At 44.8% G+C, this 17,159-nt stretch overlaps 1 protein-coding gene and 1 non-coding gene across 5 annotated transcripts in view; both read left to right on the forward strand.

Moving 5' to 3' along the window:
* The window catches only part of Wdr59 (WD repeat domain 59), a 73,989-nt gene extending 59,291 nt beyond the window's left edge, over window positions 1–14,698 (forward strand). For 2 of the 4 annotated variants that reach the window (XM_052727328.1, XM_052727331.1), the window contains 6 exons: window positions 2,539–2,651; window positions 3,899–4,049; window positions 4,156–4,228; window positions 5,643–5,769; window positions 5,889–6,031; window positions 13,222–14,698. In XM_052727328.1, the coding sequence (XP_052583288.1) occupies window positions 2,539–2,651; window positions 3,899–4,049; window positions 4,156–4,228; window positions 5,643–5,769; window positions 5,889–6,031; window positions 13,222–13,457 (843 nt within the window). In that variant the 3' untranslated portion in view covers window positions 13,458–14,698. The remainder of the gene's footprint in view (window positions 1–2,538; window positions 2,652–3,898; window positions 4,050–4,155; window positions 4,229–5,642; window positions 5,770–5,888; window positions 6,032–13,221) is intronic. The other 2 variants (XM_052727330.1, XM_052727332.1) reach the window with 1 other exon arrangement.
* Window positions 8,671–8,776, forward strand: LOC128104830 (U6 spliceosomal RNA). The gene has a single exon (XR_008216129.1). It is a non-coding gene; the product is annotated as a U6 spliceosomal RNA (small nuclear RNA).
* Window positions 14,699–17,159: the final 2,461 nt, after the last annotated feature.

The following is a 17,159-nucleotide window of genomic DNA, read 5'->3' on the forward strand; positions in this document are numbered from 1 at the left end:
AAACTATGTATGTTTCTATTTCAGTACCACAGTGATTGTTGTATGCCTAAATTTGAGTATCTGTGCCTTTTTACCTTAATTATTTTTTTAAAAAAATGTTTCATAAGAAGGTTTACCAGAGTGTTCTTCTAGGTAGAGGTGTTTAGATTTTTAAAATATGACTTCATGGTGCTGGAGAGATGGCTTAGTGGTTAAGAGCACTGGCTGCTCTTGTAGAGGGCCCTGGTTCAATTCTCAGCAACCACATGGCGGTTCACAGCTTTTTGTAACTCCAGTCCCAGGGAATCTGACTCATTTTCTGACCTCCTTTGGCACTGGGCATTCACATGATACACATACATACATGCAGGCAAAATGCTCAGACACAAAAATATTAGTAAAAAATTTAACACTGAAGTATGTCACTAGTTATGAACTGTCAGATTCCTTCCTCTCTGTAGCTCTCCAGTATTCTCTGAACTCTTGCTGAGATGCCGTCTGCATGCCTTGCAGCCTGCCCATCTAAAATGGGGTAGTTGGTCATTTCTAGTTTTGTCAGAGTTGTGCAGTGGTCATGGAAACAGTTCGGAATGTTTTCATCACCCAGAAGCAGCTCCTTGTCTTCAGTCCGTTCTTCCCATCAACCCTGGGCAGCCACTGGTCAGGCTCCATCTTCCTTCCACTCTGTTCTTTAGTGTGACGATTAGACTGAGCTTGGGAAATTACTTGGAGTTGTCCCAACAGCTCAATGTTTTTCCTTATGATGGAATGAACCAACACTAAGGCCTTCCCTGGATTTTCATCTAATTAAAAACATCCCTAAGATTTCCATTTGTCTTGTAATAAACATCACAACATCTCTCCCTGAAACCTTTTAATGAAGAACCGTCTCATGAATTTAGTCTGTTTCTGTCATCCCTCACGCACCCAGACTCCATGAACACTAAGAAGGCAAAATGAGGTCATTTTTATAGTGGTAGGCTGAGTCCAGCTCAAGAGTCCTAGAGAACTACCTGGGCAGGTTATCTCAGACCCTCGGCCTTTGAGTGTGTTTATAATGTGAGAACCTGAAGAATTTCCCCGTGGGGTTCATGGGATCAGTGAATGTAAAGGCTGGCCTGTGGTCCCAGAATAACAATCTCTGAGCAGTTTCCTTCCTATGGTTTCCTTTGTGTGTTCTCTCTCCCTCTTTATTCTCTTCCTCATCTCTTCTCCTAGCTCTCTGGTCATTGGAAATGGCTGCCCTGTGGTACATTTCCACTGCTGTTCTGTGATTGTCACTGTGATTGGATAATGTTTAAACACATAACGTGAGTGGCCCTGAGTGCTTTAAGAATGTTGTTGTTCTTCATGCCCTTGATAAAGGTGTGTTTTGTGTCTCTCACATTTCCCAGAGAAGTAATGTCAGGGGCACCTTTCTGTTGAAGGCTTTAGGAGATGAGAGGTGTGTTGTAGGGAGAAACTAACACAGTTGTCAGCAAGGTGGACAGCCCATCCTGCCCCAGAAAGTCATTCCCTTCTTTGAGCATCTGTTGAAGTGGGTTGTTTATCAAGGCAGCGACTGTAAACTGCATGTCCCTCCTTGGAGCAATACTTGATTGTCACTTCAGTGTGCTGCCCTCATGCTATTGATTTTGCATATCTGATGTTTGCTTTTCAGCTTTTTTATCTACTTGCTCGTCTCAAATTATAGACTTGATCCAAAGTTTGTATCTTCTTCTTTTTGGGTTTAGAATAGCGTGTTCCAGTTAGTGGGTACAATGCATCACTTTTCCAAAACCAAATAAAACAGAAGAGATTTTCCAAAAGTAGCATTCAAATTTTGGAAGGTCTCAAGGGTGATGGGCAGTGAAGGCTTTGGGTTTAATAGACACTTCGTGATTCTAAGTTCCTTCAGGGTTGAAGTTTGGAGTGTTCATCAGACTCCATGTCAATATAAAGAAGCCAAAGTTGTTTTGTTCTTGACCTATTCTTTAGCTTTAAGAGTATACTAAAACTTGTAATGAGGCAACAGAGTTTTCCATTCCTTGAGCAAAGAACAGTGGGATGTTGACTGCACTTGCTTGCTCACTGCCAATCCAGTTCTCCAGTGAAGCATCAGAAAAGGCCAGGCGTAATGAAGAAAATGGCCCCTTGAAATTGTGATGTTGTGTTATTCTCTGAAGTTTGTTTAATGAAAGGTTTTTCTTATTTTAGTAGGTGGGGTTTTGCCGCATTGTCTAGGCTGTTGTAGAACTCACTGTGTAGCCTCGCCTTGCCTCGCCAGCTCTCAGAAGTCTGAGCCTCTCCTGGATTGCAAGCATGAGTCACATGTTTGACTTTTAATGAAAGTTTTAAGGCTCAGGTTTCTCAACTGTACAGTGTACTCAATCACTGAGGATCTGTTAAAATGTCAGTTCTGACCCAGCCAGTCTGGGTGGGGCCTAGAATTCTGTGCCCCAAGCTTTGGCCACCCTTGTGGTGAGGTTTTAGGTTGTAGGAAGTAGATGGGACTCCCTTACCATTTCTGCTCATCTCTTCAGTGGTTTGAATTTGAGCCTCTTTCTTTGGTCTGTCTAGGTTTGGTCGCTGGCTACGGTAGCTACAGATCTTTGCCTTGGTCCGAAGTCTGACCCAGATTTGGAAACACCTTGGGCTCGACATCCATTTGGGCGACAGCTGCTGGAGTCCCTGTAGGTTCTGAGAGCTAAAAGTGAGGAAAATGAGTGAAGTGGACTTTAGGTCTGTAAATACATTAAATGTTACTGCCTCTGTGAGGAGCACAGAGGCCAGAGGAGTGAAGGGGCCAAGGCGCTTTGCTTTTAGCACCGACATAACCTCTGTGCAGAATGAACTTCTGAGAGCACGAGGCATTAAATATTATTTGTCACTCACAAGACTGTGAAACCCTTAAGAGTCCCGTGTGCGTCAGAGTACTTTAGTCCCCCCCACCCCCAAACCTCTAGGCACACAGGCCTTTGGGCTCTAGATATTGTAAGTTACTCTGTGGTGCTGTGTGGTTTGGCCTCTGGGAACAGGGATGGAACCGTGTGTTGGTGTTCATATTCTCCTGACACTAGGACCCTGTTAGACAGCTCATAAAAGTAAATACAGTAAGTCAGATTATATAAAATATTGTCCTCAGAAGATATCCAGGGTGCTATGGCAGAGGCTTCAGTCCCCCCACTGCAAAAAAAAGTAATAATAATAATAATAATAATAATAATAATAATAGTGTCCCATTAAGTAAGCCACTCAAGTGTTCCCCACAGTGCGACTCCGGGCAGAGAAACTCCACTGCTTCAAATTGAGGTTTGCTTTTCTGTTGGTTCAAGCCAGACCTGGGGCACCTGGTCATGCTCTCATTGCCTCCTTAAGCAGGGGTTATAAGGCTTGCTCTGCTTGGTTTACATTAGCTTCAAGACAGAGTCCTTCTTAACCCCTGAACTCATGTTCTGGAGTGGTGGTCCTGAAGGATAAAGGGAGTGAGAACCTAAGGCAAACATATCCCTTGTCACTCTTATTTAATCGAGGGAATAGAGTCAATGGTCTGCCATGCTGTGCTGATACAATATCCTTTGACTGCCTCCTTGTAGAATTAGGTTGAAGGAAGGACGTGTCTAGAAACTTACCACAAAGCAGGGGGCTTCTCTCTGGAGCTGGGGAGAGTGAGTGAGAGAGTGTGGACCACCTCTCTCAGATGCTAGGTCGGTCAGTCTGCTGGGTTGTCACTAACATTCTGAAAACTTCTATGCCAAAACAAAGGGGCCAGTCTCATAGTAGATAAGACCTACTATGGTCTGTAGAAGTCCCTGTTCCTGACAAGGTCAGAGGAAGGATGGAAAATGCCCAGCCTAGCCCAGAGTAGTAGTGTTGTGGCTGGTAACTGCCTTCCTCCACTCCTCCTCTTGACCTGCTTCTCTCCTCTTGTATTTTACAGACTGGCTCACTATTGCCAACTCCGAGATGTTCAGACCTTGGCTATGCTCTGCAGTGTGTTTGAAGCCCAGTCCCGGCCTCAGGGCATACCAAACCCCTTTGGGCCTTCCCCTAACCGATCTTCTAATCTTATGGTGTCCCACAGTCGCTATGTAAGTTCATGGTTTTCTGGCTTCCCTTGAAGTCTGTTTTCCCCTCAAGTGCAACTTTGAAATGGGATGGTGTTGGATGCTAGCGTGTGTTCCTCTTCTCTTCTAGCCCAGCTTTACCTCCTCGGGGTCCTGCTCCAGCATGTCAGACCCAGGGTTCAACACTGGTGGCTGGAACATAGGTTTGTGAGGGAATGGTACAGCCTGCTGGACTTGGGGAAGGCTGTTCACGTGGGGAGTTTAGTTGGTGCACGCTCTCCATGTTGGTCTTTGTTTCTCATCTCTCTCCATTTAGTGTGCAGGGACAACGTTGGTAGTAAAGCATGTTGAATGCACTCGTGTCTGGGAGGGCTTTGTGCTGCTCTGAGTTGCTGGAAAGGCTGCAGTGGGACTTGTCCTTATCCTTCCTCCTTTATATTCCCCCTTTTCCATTATCATCTGCCACTTCCCATCAGCCACTTCTTCCCATGATTCCTTTTAGTGGAGAGAAATAAAATGGACCGATGGTGGCCATAGGGTTTGTTTCATGAGGGAAATATCTTTGTGATTCCTGGATTACATTTTTTTTAAGATTTATTTATTTATTATGTACACAGTGTTCTGCCTGTGTGTTTGCCTGCAGGCCAAAAGAGGGCACCAGATCTCATTACGAATGGTTTGTGAGCCACCATTGTGGGTGCTGGGAATTGAACTCAGGACCTCTGGAAGAGCAGCCAGTGCTCTTAACTGCTGAGCCATCTCTCCAGCCTACATTTTTTTATTTAAAAAATGATCTTAATTTTCTTGATTATAAAAATAGAACAAGAGTCAGGACACCTGTAATCCCAACTTCTCAGGAGTCTTAAGGCCAGCTTGGGCAACGTGGCAAGACCTTGCCTCTTAGAAAATAATCCCAGCACTCAGGAAGTAAAGGCAAAAGGATTGGAAGTGTAAGGCTAGCCTGAGCTGTGTAGAGAGATCTGTCTACACACACACACACACACACACACACACACACACACACACACACACACACCCCTACCTATCTTAGAACATGCATATACACACACACACACACACACACACACATACACACACACACACACACACACTACATGTCCTGTAAAGAACAAACAAAAATTATCAGAGAAAAAAATAGTAATGATTGATATCTCCGTGCCCCTCACTTAATAACATCTGTTAACATTTCAGAACATTTTTTTCCTCTCCCTCTCTCTTTGTGTGTGTGTATGGGTGGGTAGTTATATGATTTATGCTTTTTTGTGTTCTGCTGTTAACTTTATCATGGGCATTTTCTCATGTCATTTAGCATTTTTATAACAAGTCATTGCATGGCATTCTACTGTATCATTAAACCATAATTTGCTTAGCTATCATCTGTGCTTAATTACCAGGTTCATTGGTGATAAATATCTGGACAAAGAGGTGTGCCTAGGAAAGAGCAGTGTAGGATTCCGTTCCTCGGAGTCTTCAGTTTGAGTGTTTTGCTTCCAGAGAATCAAGGGAATACACGCTGGGACGTGGGGGTGGGCGGGACTTCCTGTTTCCTGTGCCTTCTCTGACTGCCATCCCCTCTTCTCCTTTGCTTTTCTTTAGCAGGAAGAGAGACAGAACACATGTCTTCACCTTGGGGAGAGTCTTCGCCAGAAGAACTCCGCTTTGGGAGTCTAACCTACAGTGACCCCCGGGAGCGGGAACGTGACCAGCATGATAAAAACAAAAGGTAACCGCTGCCTTCCCGCCTCAGACTTTGAGAAGACGGCGTTGGATACAAATGCCATTAGGTAGTGAGCTTGCTCTTCTCTTAGGGGAACTGACAGGGAACCTTTTGGGTTTATCCAGGCTTCTGGACCCTGCCAATACCCAGCAGTTTGATGACTTTAAGAAGTGCTACGGAGAGATCCTCTACCGTTGGGGTCTGCGAGAGAAGAGAGCAGAGGTGTTGAAGTTTGTGTCCTGTCCTCCTGACCCTCACAAAGGGATCGGTAGGAATCTTTTCTTTTCCTCGAACTGTCTGGAAGGCCCTGTGCTCTAATGTGCCCATAACCTTAGATTTGGAAGGTTGAGCTTCTCATTTATAAGCAGAAGAGTCTGAAGCATTTGAGTCTTTTCTAAGCTTCTGAAAACCTTGCATTCCATAACAAGATTCACTTTCTATCATAATAGCAATGTCTTAGACACAGTAGATGATTTTCATTTATTCAGCTACCGTAGGCACAGTGGGACCCATGGCAGAGTAGAGGGGGGACATTAATCAATTAAAAATCGTGGTAAGTATTACTGTGACTTAAGAGCACTGGTTGTTCTCCTAGAGGACCTGAGTCCAGTTCTCATCACTCACATGTGGCTCACATTGGTCTGTAACTCCACCTGGAGGATCTGAAGCCCTCTTCATGCCTCTGTGGGCACTGCGTGCATATGGTACGCAAACATACATGCAGGCAGAACCCTCGTACACATAAAATAAAATATATTTTTTAAAAAGGGATAGACTCAATGTGATTTGCTGATAAACTGGATATGGACTGATAGAAACAAAGCTTTGGTGATTCCTGGATTTCCAGCTAATGTGCTGAGAGATAGCAGTGTTATACTGCAGATAGAAAACGGAGGAACACTGGAGCTCAGGGGTGTGTGTGTGTGTGTGTGTGTGTGTGTGTGTGTGTGTGTGTGTGTGTGAGTGAGTGATGAGATCGCTGTCTGGAGAAGTCACACAGTCAGTCAGATGTGAATCTGGTTCTCAGGAGAGATTGTGTTCAGCTAGAGCTAGTAATTTGGAGATCTTCACTCCACAGTTGGTATGTAAGTCTGCTAGAATGTGTGTATTATCCAGGCATAGTGACACACCTTTCTTTAAGCCAGGAGGAAGAGGCAGGGGGATCTCTATGAGTTTGAGGCCAGCTAGGGGATACACAGTGAGACCTTGTCTCAAAAAAAAAAAAAAAAAGAGTATTTATCTGTGAGCTGAGGACGGAAAGGAAGAATGTAGGGAGCACAGGCTGCCCTGGTCCAGCCTAGACCTTGAGAGAAATGAGCACTTAGAGTCACGTCTGAGAGGAAGACGGAGACACCAGTGAGTTTGGTGAGAAGCCAGACTGTGCCATGGAAGAAATGAAGCAGAGCTCTCCTTACAGGAAGAAAATGGAAGACTTCCAGAGGGAGTGGACTGACCATTCATTTCCCTTCTCCCTCAGACCTTAGCAAGTGTCTGTATAGAGAGTGTTTGGAAAGATCTTAATTGCACAAGAAGTAATATTGGCAATAACACTTGGGAGCTGGGAAATGGGTAAGTTATCGGTGACCTCCAAGGCCTGAGCAAACCAAACCCTGAACTCTTAGTCAGAAAAACAGGCAGAACTCTGCCATGGCTGAGGAATCAGGGGCACATGATCCTCCGGGAGGGGCTCAAAGATGAAATTTAAGAGCTGCTCTTGTTTGATGACCCTTGGAGGATGCTTGAGTTTCCTCTCCCAGTGTGTAGAACAGGTCATGACCCCAACAGAAAACTGTGAGCTGCTTCTGCAGAGAAGAGAAACACATTTGCAGATTGGATGGGTCTACCTGCCATAACGGATGCTGAAAGACCAGGGACCCAGAAGAGACCTAGACGCTCCCAGGAAGAAAAATAGTTCTAATATGAAGGATGAGGAAGGTGGATGGTGTCAGCTCTGAGGGTTGACCCTGGCAACTAGATGGCCAGGCAGCAGACTCTCCAGAATTCTCAGGAAAAGAATTTCTAACCTGGAATTCTGAACCCAAGTTATTAACCATGTGCGAAGTAAACTCTGAGTGTCCCTAAGAAGCAGGACTAGATTCAGTCCAGGAACTGAAGGAATCAGTGCTGACGGAGAGCACTCATCCTGACAGACCTAGAGATAGGCCAGTGCAGATGGGTGCTCCAGGAGCCTTCCTCCAAGGAGAGAAAGCTGAAAAAAAAAATCAGATGTATTTCACTGTTGCATATATTTATAGAAGATGCAGACATTTGAGGAGAGTTTGGAGATGAATTATTGATAAGTACATAGCAAACTAAGCAAATGAAAGAATGAGGCAGTTGCTAATTCTGGGAGAAACAAAATGTGCAAGAAAGGAAAAGTGTCATGGAACATGGCTTGAATAATACTTGCTTAGGTAAATAATGTATGAGCCAAATGTGGTCTAGCTAAAACAGAGCTGGGGAGATAGAACCGGGTGGTACTGTGTGTGATGGGGAAGGAGAACGGAGGAGAGACGGAGTTTCCACTCTGGGAAGCTGTTAGACAGTGCTTGAATATGGTACTTAAGAATTAGCTTTGTAGCCGGGCGGTGGTGGCGCGCGCCTTTAATCCCAGCACTCGGGAGGCAGAGGCAGGCGGATCTCTGTGAGTTCGAGGCCAGCCTGGGCTACCAAGTGAGTTCCAGGAAAGGCGCAAAGCTACACAGAGAAACCCTGTCTTGAAAAACCAAAAAAAAAAAAAAAAAAAAAAAGAATTAGCTTTGTGTCAGGCTGATCTCTAATCCCAGCACTTGGAATGCAGAGGTGGGTGGGTCTCTGAGTTCAAGATCAGCCTGGACTACATAGTAAATTCCTAGCTGGCCAGGGCTACATAGAAAAACACTGTCTCACAAAAAACAAAATAGCTTTGTGCTCACCTTGACAGCACAGACACTAAAACTGGAAGATCTATAGATAAGGTTAGCATGGCTCCTGCCCAAGGAAGGCATATACTCATGAAGCATTTACTGTTTTTTTGTTTGTTTGTTTTTGTTTTTGCAGGGAGGCATTTAAGAGGGTGTTTGGGGGTTGAGGCAGTGTCTCTCTTCATAGCTTCTGCCTCCCAAGTGCTGGGACTAAAGGCATGTGCCACCACACCTGGCTACATTTCCTGTTTTTAGTCAATATATCATGGAGATACTTGAACATCAATGTTTATTGCAGCATGATTTATAATAACTAAGTTATGGAACCAGCCTAGGTGTCCATCAACAGAGGAGCCGATAAAGGAAATGTGGTGTATATCCACAATGGAATTGTAGTCAGCCACAAAGAATGAAATCGTGTTGTTTGCAGGGAATTGATGCAACCGGAGATTAGCCTTTTAAGTGAACTAACTTCGTCTCAAACAAACAAGTGTCACCTGCTGTCTCTGACTTGTGGAGTCTAGATTTTAATGTACATAAAACCATGTATGTATATGACATGACCGTAGAAATGAAGTTGCCTAAGAGATGAAGGAGAGGGTTGGAGGAAAAGGGAAGGGAGGGAATATGGGGTGGAATAGGCCCAAAGTCCATTCTGTATTTACATGAATGTCCTTATGAGACACAGACTCATTTGCAGTGAATGTGGGGGTTGCTTCATAAAGGAGTCTCTAGACATGAGACAGTGAAAGGAAGTGGTGGAATGAGCAGGTGAGATTTCCTCTAGGGAGTGTCAGGGAATGCTTGGGTTTTGATAAAATGTGTAAAGTTGTTTGATTCTGTATATTGCATGTGTTTCTAGTTTCCCTTGAAAAAACAAACCAGAGCAACATTTATAATTGCAGACTATAAATAACAAAGTTATTTTAGTAAGGTATGCCTAGGTATACATGCTTGAAGAAATACAAAGATAGAAAATTCCATTTTGACAATGTATTTTTTTTCCCAGAGCATCTAAATACAGGAGAGTGTACCAGAGAGAGATTAATGATAGCCTAGAACAATTTGTCTTTTAAAATTAGTTTTTAGGAAAACATCTGAATCATGGGATATGGAACTGATGTATCAGGCATCAGTCAGCCAAACCCTTGTTGACATTGCCTGCTCTAAAGCACCATGCAAGACTCTGCAGGGGACGCAAAGAAATAGTTAGGGGGTGTGTGTGTGTGTGTGTGTGTGCACGAAATTCAGAGTGCCTGGAATATAAGACAGATAAGTGATAATCAAAAATTATTATTGCCAGGTGTGGGAGGTAGAGGCAGAAGAACCGGGAGCTCAAGGTCATCCTCAGCTGCACGGTTTGACAGCAGATTGGTCTGCAGGAGACCCTGCCTCAAAAAGTAAAAAACAAAACAAGACAAAAGCCCTAACAAACCAAAGCAAAATTAATGTGTATCCTAGTACCAATAAAAACAGTATCACAGGATTGTCGAAAGGGAGCAGGAGGTTATGAAAGAGATTCACAGACAAACAGACACATTAACAATAAAAACAGTATCACAGGATTGTCGAAAGGGAGCAGGAGGGTTATGAAAGAGATTCACAGACAGACAGACACATTAACAATAAAAACAGTATCACAGGATTGTCGAAAGGGAGCAGGAGGGTTATGAAAGAGATTCACAGACAGACAGACAGACACATTAACACAAGTGGCGACTGCAGCTATACGAAGGAGTGTCCGTCCCTCCGAATTATGAGGAACTGACTGCCCGGTACAGGGCACAGCAAGCACTGCCAGGAAAGTACCCTCTGGACTCCAGGACAGCAGTTTCCTCTCTGTTCTGTCTGTAAGAGTCACCAGATCTGCAGCACCAAACAAAGCCCAACAACTCAGCCAAATGTGGTGGCACACACCTGTACTGTGGTGCCCTGGAGTCTGAGGCCAGCCTGTGTTCTCGAGTGAGATCAATCTCAGTTCAGAGCAGCCACAGATGCAACAGGAAAGGAGGGGAGGCACCCGGATCTAAGATGAGTTTCCCTCGGGACAATTCCTTCCCCAAAGATTCAGATCTGCCCACGTAAGTTTCTTTAAATTAAGAAAACTATTAATTTTTATTTAATTAGATTTTAAAATTCTGGTTCTTTTTTAAGATGAAAAAGATTATGTGTACATACCTACCCGAGTTTATGTACACCACATGTAGGAGCCCAATGAGGCCAGAAGAGGGCATTAGATCCCCTGAAACTGGAGTTACAGGTGATTGTGAGCCTCCATGTGGGTGCTGAGAACCAAATTCAGGTCCTCTGGAAGAGCAACAAGTGCTCTTAACCACTGAGCCATCTCTCCAGCACTGCCCTAAATAAATACTTTTTCATTAAAGGAAAAGACAGGAACTAGCAAGATGGCTTAGTATGGAAAGGTGCTTGCCACCAAGCTTGACTACCTGGGTTCAATTCCCTCTACCAATGAGTGAAAACAAACACGCTTTTCAGTGGGGAGCCTTCACGATGGCTTTACTCCCCAGGGCAGATGTACAATGGGCAGGTGACATGGCTAAGTCAGGGTTTCAGATGGGCCAAGTGGGGAAAAAGATACAAATATGTTTGCAAAAACAGGAACGTGAAATTAGTCCGGGTGCTCTAGGTTGGCCAGAGAAGAAAGTACTACCAGAAAATGCAGCTAGATAAAAGAGACAGAGAAGGACTAGAGAAGGCAAAGGAGACCGCTGTTCAGGAATCTAGGAGATGCAGTTTGGAGACACCAAGGATCCTGTTAAGAAATGGAGTGGAGATGGTAACCCAAAGACTAGAAGTCATCCATGTGTGTGTGCGTGTGTCTGTAGAAATTCGATAGATGGGGAAAGAGGAAAAGGTTGATGAAGCCACCTGGCCTCAGCCTCAGTGAGGAATAGTCCAAGGCAGTAGTGGGACGTGGTACCCACCTTTCCTGTTACCATAGGACTTAAGAAATGGTGTTTCATCCAAGGCCAGCATAGCCAGCCAGAATTTGGGTAGAGTTAGGTGGTGAGGGCATGGTTCTGAAAGGAATAGATGGGACACATAGAGAGGTGTGCAGTCTGCATGGCCCCAGCGGAGCAGGGGTGAGCCGGGGACACACAGGCTGACGTACCAAGTAGAAACTGAAGCACATCTGGTCATGTGAGTGGGGATGAACCTCATGGACTCTTCAGGAGGTAGAAACTCGGTCCTAGCACAGAGATGGAACAGTGCTGTGGGGTCCAGATATGGGCCAGCTTACTACTCAGCCAGTAGGATAACCACTTGTAAGGAGGTAGAAGCCATCGGCTCTCACCTGTGTTGTTTGAGTCTTTCTACAGCAATGAGTAGTAAGAGGCATCAGATGCAGTGACCCTCTGTTGCAGAGTACTTACTGGGCTTCCCACAGGACCTCAGAGAGCCGGATGCTGGCTGTGCTCCCTGCCCTCATTCTAGCAGTATAGACAGTGCCCAGTTGTAGACATATCTAGATTGTGTGAGTTCTGTCATTTAAAAAAGAAAATTGGCCTTCTGGACCTAGTGGCACATACCTTTATTTATTGTATGTATGAGTACTCTATCGACTTTATGCCAGAAGAGGACATCAGATCCCACTCCAGGTAGTTATGAGCCTCCATGTGATTGCTGGGAATTGAACTCAGGACCTCTGGAAGAGCAGCCAGTGCTCCTAACTGTTGAGCCATCTCTCCAGCCCCTGGCACACACTTTTAATCCAGCTCTCAGGAGGCAGAAGCAGGCAGATCTCTGGCCAGCCTGGTCTACAAAGAAAATTCCAGGGCAGTCCGGGTAACACAGAGAAGCCTTGTCTTGGGGGGGAAAAAAAAGGAGGAAGTAAGGGAGGGAGGGGAGGCTGAAGAGATGCCCCAGTCAGTAAAATGCCTGCCACACAAGCAAGTCCATATCCCAAACACCCAAGTAAAAACCCAGTGTGATGACACACATCTGTAACCCTAACACCAGGGCTGAGGAGGATGGGATCCCTGCTCGCTGGCCAGAGAGTCTAACCAGTGTTTTGAAAAAATAGGATGAAGAAAGATGAACAGCTGACATTGACATCTGCCCTCAGCAGATACAGGTGCTCAGACACCTGCAGTCATACATGTATTCAAACTCACACGTGCACTACACACACACACACACACACACACACACACACACACACACACACACACACACGAAAATGAAAAGAAAAAGCAGAACTGGGTTGTAGCTCAGTGAGAGTGTTTGCCCATCATGCAATAAGCCCCAGGTTCGATCGATCCCTGGCACCACATAAAACTGGGCATGGTGATTTATGCTTGTAATCCCAGCGCTTAGGAGGATCAGAAGTTCAAGATCATCCTCAGCTACATAGTGAGTTCAAGGTCAGCCTGGGCCACACAAGACCCTGCTTCAAAAGAAAAGAAAAATCACTGGTCTGCTAGAACCTGACAGAATCCCAGGGGACTAGGTCTTACCCAACAATACCCAGCCTTCTTTGCTAAGAGCTAAACTAATGTTGCCTCTTGCTCTGCTCCTCTCCACCCATTTCCAGAGTTCGGTGTGTACTGCAGCCACTGCCGGAGCGAGGTCCGTGGCACTCAGTGTGCCATCTGCAAGGGCTTCACGTTCCAGTGTGCCATCTGCCACGTGGCTGTGCGGGGCTCATCCAACTTCTGCCTGACCTGTGGGCATGGCGGCCACACAAGCCACATGATGGAATGGTTTCGGACCCAGGAGGTATGTCCCACTGGGTGTGGCTGCCACTGCCTGCTGGAGAGCACCTTCTGAACTTGAGAGACGATGGTACTGTCCAAAATCCCAGAGGACTCCGTGAACGCTGGAGAAGGCTTTCCGCTGGTGGTGGTGGAAAGTTCCAGAACTCGGGTTATCTCCAATGATTCGGGAGTGTAGTCCCCTCACAGACTGTCAAGCATCTGCTCCTCATGAGTCTTTGCCTTCCCTTCTCTTGGCTGTCAGGGCACGGGTGGTGCTGGGCAAAGGGAGGAGACACCCAGAGTTGGCCATCCTGCACTGTCTGTTGAGTCCATGGTGGATGTTGTCATGGGGAAAAGCACCTGTTTCCAGAGCCAGCGTCAGCCTTGACCCAGGATTGGGCTCTCCACATGCCAGCACAAAGATCACATCAGCTGCAAAGACACTGGATGGTAGTGTCATGGACAAGTGAGCCTATGACATCTGTGACTTCAGAAGTTGGTACCTTTGATGAGTTAATGAACAGAGGCCTTATAAACTACAATACTAAAGTGTAAAATATGATGTACTTAAAAGACTTTTTCCTGGTGCAGGCACTTAAACTTGGGGTCTTGCACATTATTAGTGAGCAGCCGTACCACTGAGTTACATTCCCAGCCCCTTAAGGATTCTTACCATGTATATATATTTAAGTTTCTGCTCCATCTGCTTTCCCTCAACTAATAAGCTTTATACTTGTGAGAGAGAGAAGAAACAGGAAGTTGACAATCTCATTTTGCATTGGTGGTTCATTTTGCATTGTACTTCTGATTGAAGTGAATTGTTTTGGAAAGGACTAGAATTAGTCCCAGGATTTCTAAAGGAAATACTGTTTGACTTTAATCATCTGGTGGGAGGAAATAGAATCTGACATTAAGGTTCTTCCTAGCCGCAAGAGTCTCAGAATTACTTCTCCTAGCAAAGGGGAAATGAGATTGCATTTCAGCATTGATACCAAAGTCTGTCTCTCTCTGCCTCTGGACAGTCTGGCTGCGCTCCAGGGTGCCTGTTCACTTCAACTCCCTGCAAACTCATCTCTGTCACTCCTGAAGGATTTTCAAGGTTTTCACTGAAGAGAATTCAAAACAAAACAAACAAAAAAATTACTATATTGAAATTCCTCTCTTTTAGAAATTTAAATTCCTTGGGCCTGTGATTTGGTTCAGTGAGGAAAAGTGCCTGCCACTAAGCTTAATAACCTAAGTTCAATCCCCAGGACCCACATGATGGAAGGGAGCACTGACTCACAAAATTAAAGTTTTATGATTCCAAATTGATTAACATGAGAGATGTTAGTAATTTGTGTCATCGGAGTGTGGTTGCACGTGTCTATAATCCCTTCATTGAGACTGAGGTAAAAAGTTGTAAATTTGAGACCATCCTGAGCTGCTTAGTGAGTTGAAGGTCAGCCTAATTTATATAGTAAGACACAGTCTTGAGAACAAACAAGTAATAAAAACAAGGTCTGAGGGATATAGCTTAGTGATTGAATGCTTACCTAGCATGCATGAGACCATGAGTTCAATCTTCAGCAGCATACACACACACACACACACACACACACACACACACACACACACCCCAAAACACCTACATGTCCCATAATAGGAGAATGTTGTGTATCACTCTGTTTGAAACTATAATTTAAGACCCATGAGTGGATTAGGAAATCAGTCTTGTAGATAAAAGCCAACATTTATATTTTTAAGGATTTACTTAGTGTATATGAATCTGTGTGTGTGTGTGTGTGTGTGTGTGTGTGTGTGTGTGTGTGTGTGTGTGTGTGTGTGTGTGTGGACTAGAAGAGGGCATCCTAGATCCAGGGTGTTTGTGGGATATCTTGATTGTTACATGTGTGTTCGGGGATCCTAACTTGGGTCTTCATGATTGCAAAGCAAAGACTTAACTGTTGAACCATCTCTCCAGCCTCCAAATTGTCATTTAAAAGATGTGAAATAATGTGGGAGAGAAATGATCATGTACTAACACACACAAACACAGTATGTTTACCAGTATGTACACACACACTTGCACATATGATGAAGGTTGGGGTTCACCTTTCCCCTGTTTTACTGATTGGTCAAGAGACTCCATGGCATAAGCTCAATCTTGAACTGTGTACCAAGTTTGAGTACCAGTGTCTCAGTGGCGTGAGCAACCAGGTGTGCTGGGATGAGGGAGAAAGGCCCAGGACATCTGGGCTTGTTAGTATTCTACTCTTCCAGCCCTGTCTGTGTTGATGTTGCCATAAAAGTAGTTCCAGAACAGGTGGACTGCTGTACACAGGTACAGGGCCTGTTGGGTCCTCTGTGAATTCACACCATTTGTGGAACAGTCTCTTCCTCTGTCCCACTGTGACCTGATTAAACACCTATCCCTGTTGAGAATGGGATGCTTTTCTTGTGTAGATTATTCTTATAAGAGGATTGTTTTCCAAAACAGAAAAGCCTTAGTGACTATGAAGCCATTTCAAGTTTAAAATGTTATATAGAGGACTAGAGAGATGGCTCAGTGGTTTAGAGCACTGACTGCTTTTCTAGAGGTCCCGGGTTCAATTCCCAGCACCCACATGGCAGTTCACAACCATTTGTAACTCATATTTCAGGGGATCTGATGCCCTTCTCTGGCCTCTAACAGCAGGAGGCATGCACATGGTATGTAGACATACATGTAGGCAAAACACTCATTATGCATAAAATAAAAAATAAAGCATTATATCTCTCAATATGTCAGGCTTTTTTTTTTTTTTTTTGCATTTCTAAGTTGCCAGAACAAAAATTTAATATTTTTTAAAAGTACCCACATTTGGAAACATGTTGTCTGGATACTGGCTACAGTTAATATCCTCTGCCTTAGAATAGATTGTTACAAGTAGCTAAGTCCTTTTTTTATTGTGTTTTGTTTGGAGTAGGGTGTCATTATGTCACCCAGCTGGCCTTGGATGTGAAACCTCTTACCTCCAAAGTGCTGGGACTCCAGGTGAACACCACCACAACTGGGTTCTGTTTGTTCTTTAAAATAGTATAACCTACATTCTAAATACCTTTGAATTTGCCAAGGAAAATTTGCTAGGTGTGGTGGCACACGCCTTTAATCTCAGCACTTGGTAGGCGGAGGCAGGTGGAGCTTTGTGAATTTGAGGCCAGCCTGGTCTACAAAGAGAGTTCTGGGACAGCCAGGGCTACACAGAGAAACCCTGTCTAAAACGATGCTGTCTAGTGTGCCGAAGGTTCTTTAGCCAGCCTGCTGACTAGAATGAGCCACGTGTTCTAGGTGACTGTCAGCTTGATGCTGTGCTCCCACCTCAAGCCACCAAGAACACAATGCTATAACGCTTTCCTCGTGGGTGGCAGGCAGAATCACACATATGCTTAATTCTAAAGAAGTTTTTACTGTTTAGATACTGAGCTGCATACAGTCTGCATTCGCTGGCTCCACAGTGGGCATCATGCTTTCCCAGTGTTTCCTTGCGGGGCTGGCAGGCTCAAGGGGAGAAATCCAGGTGCTTTTGGAGGCCTAGTGCAGCAGAAGCTAAGGGACAGCAGCCTTTCATTCTGTCAGAAAGATGGATGTGGTGTAGACACCCGGAGGTGAGGGGTTAGGGAAATCATCTAAGCAACAGAATAAATTTAGAATTAGTTTCAGGAGCTGTGGTACAATAGCTTAGGAAATAGGGTTGTACATCACACACCCGCTACGTAATGGTCACCTTTTTCATTCCATCCTCAATGCGGGAGA

The sequence above is a fragment of the Peromyscus californicus genome, unplaced genomic scaffold, assembly GCF_007827085.1.
Source record: "Peromyscus californicus insignis strain IS unplaced genomic scaffold, ASM782708v3 Scaffold_8__1_contigs__length_139910024, whole genome shotgun sequence".
Lineage (NCBI taxonomy): Eukaryota > Metazoa > Chordata > Mammalia > Rodentia > Cricetidae > Peromyscus > Peromyscus californicus.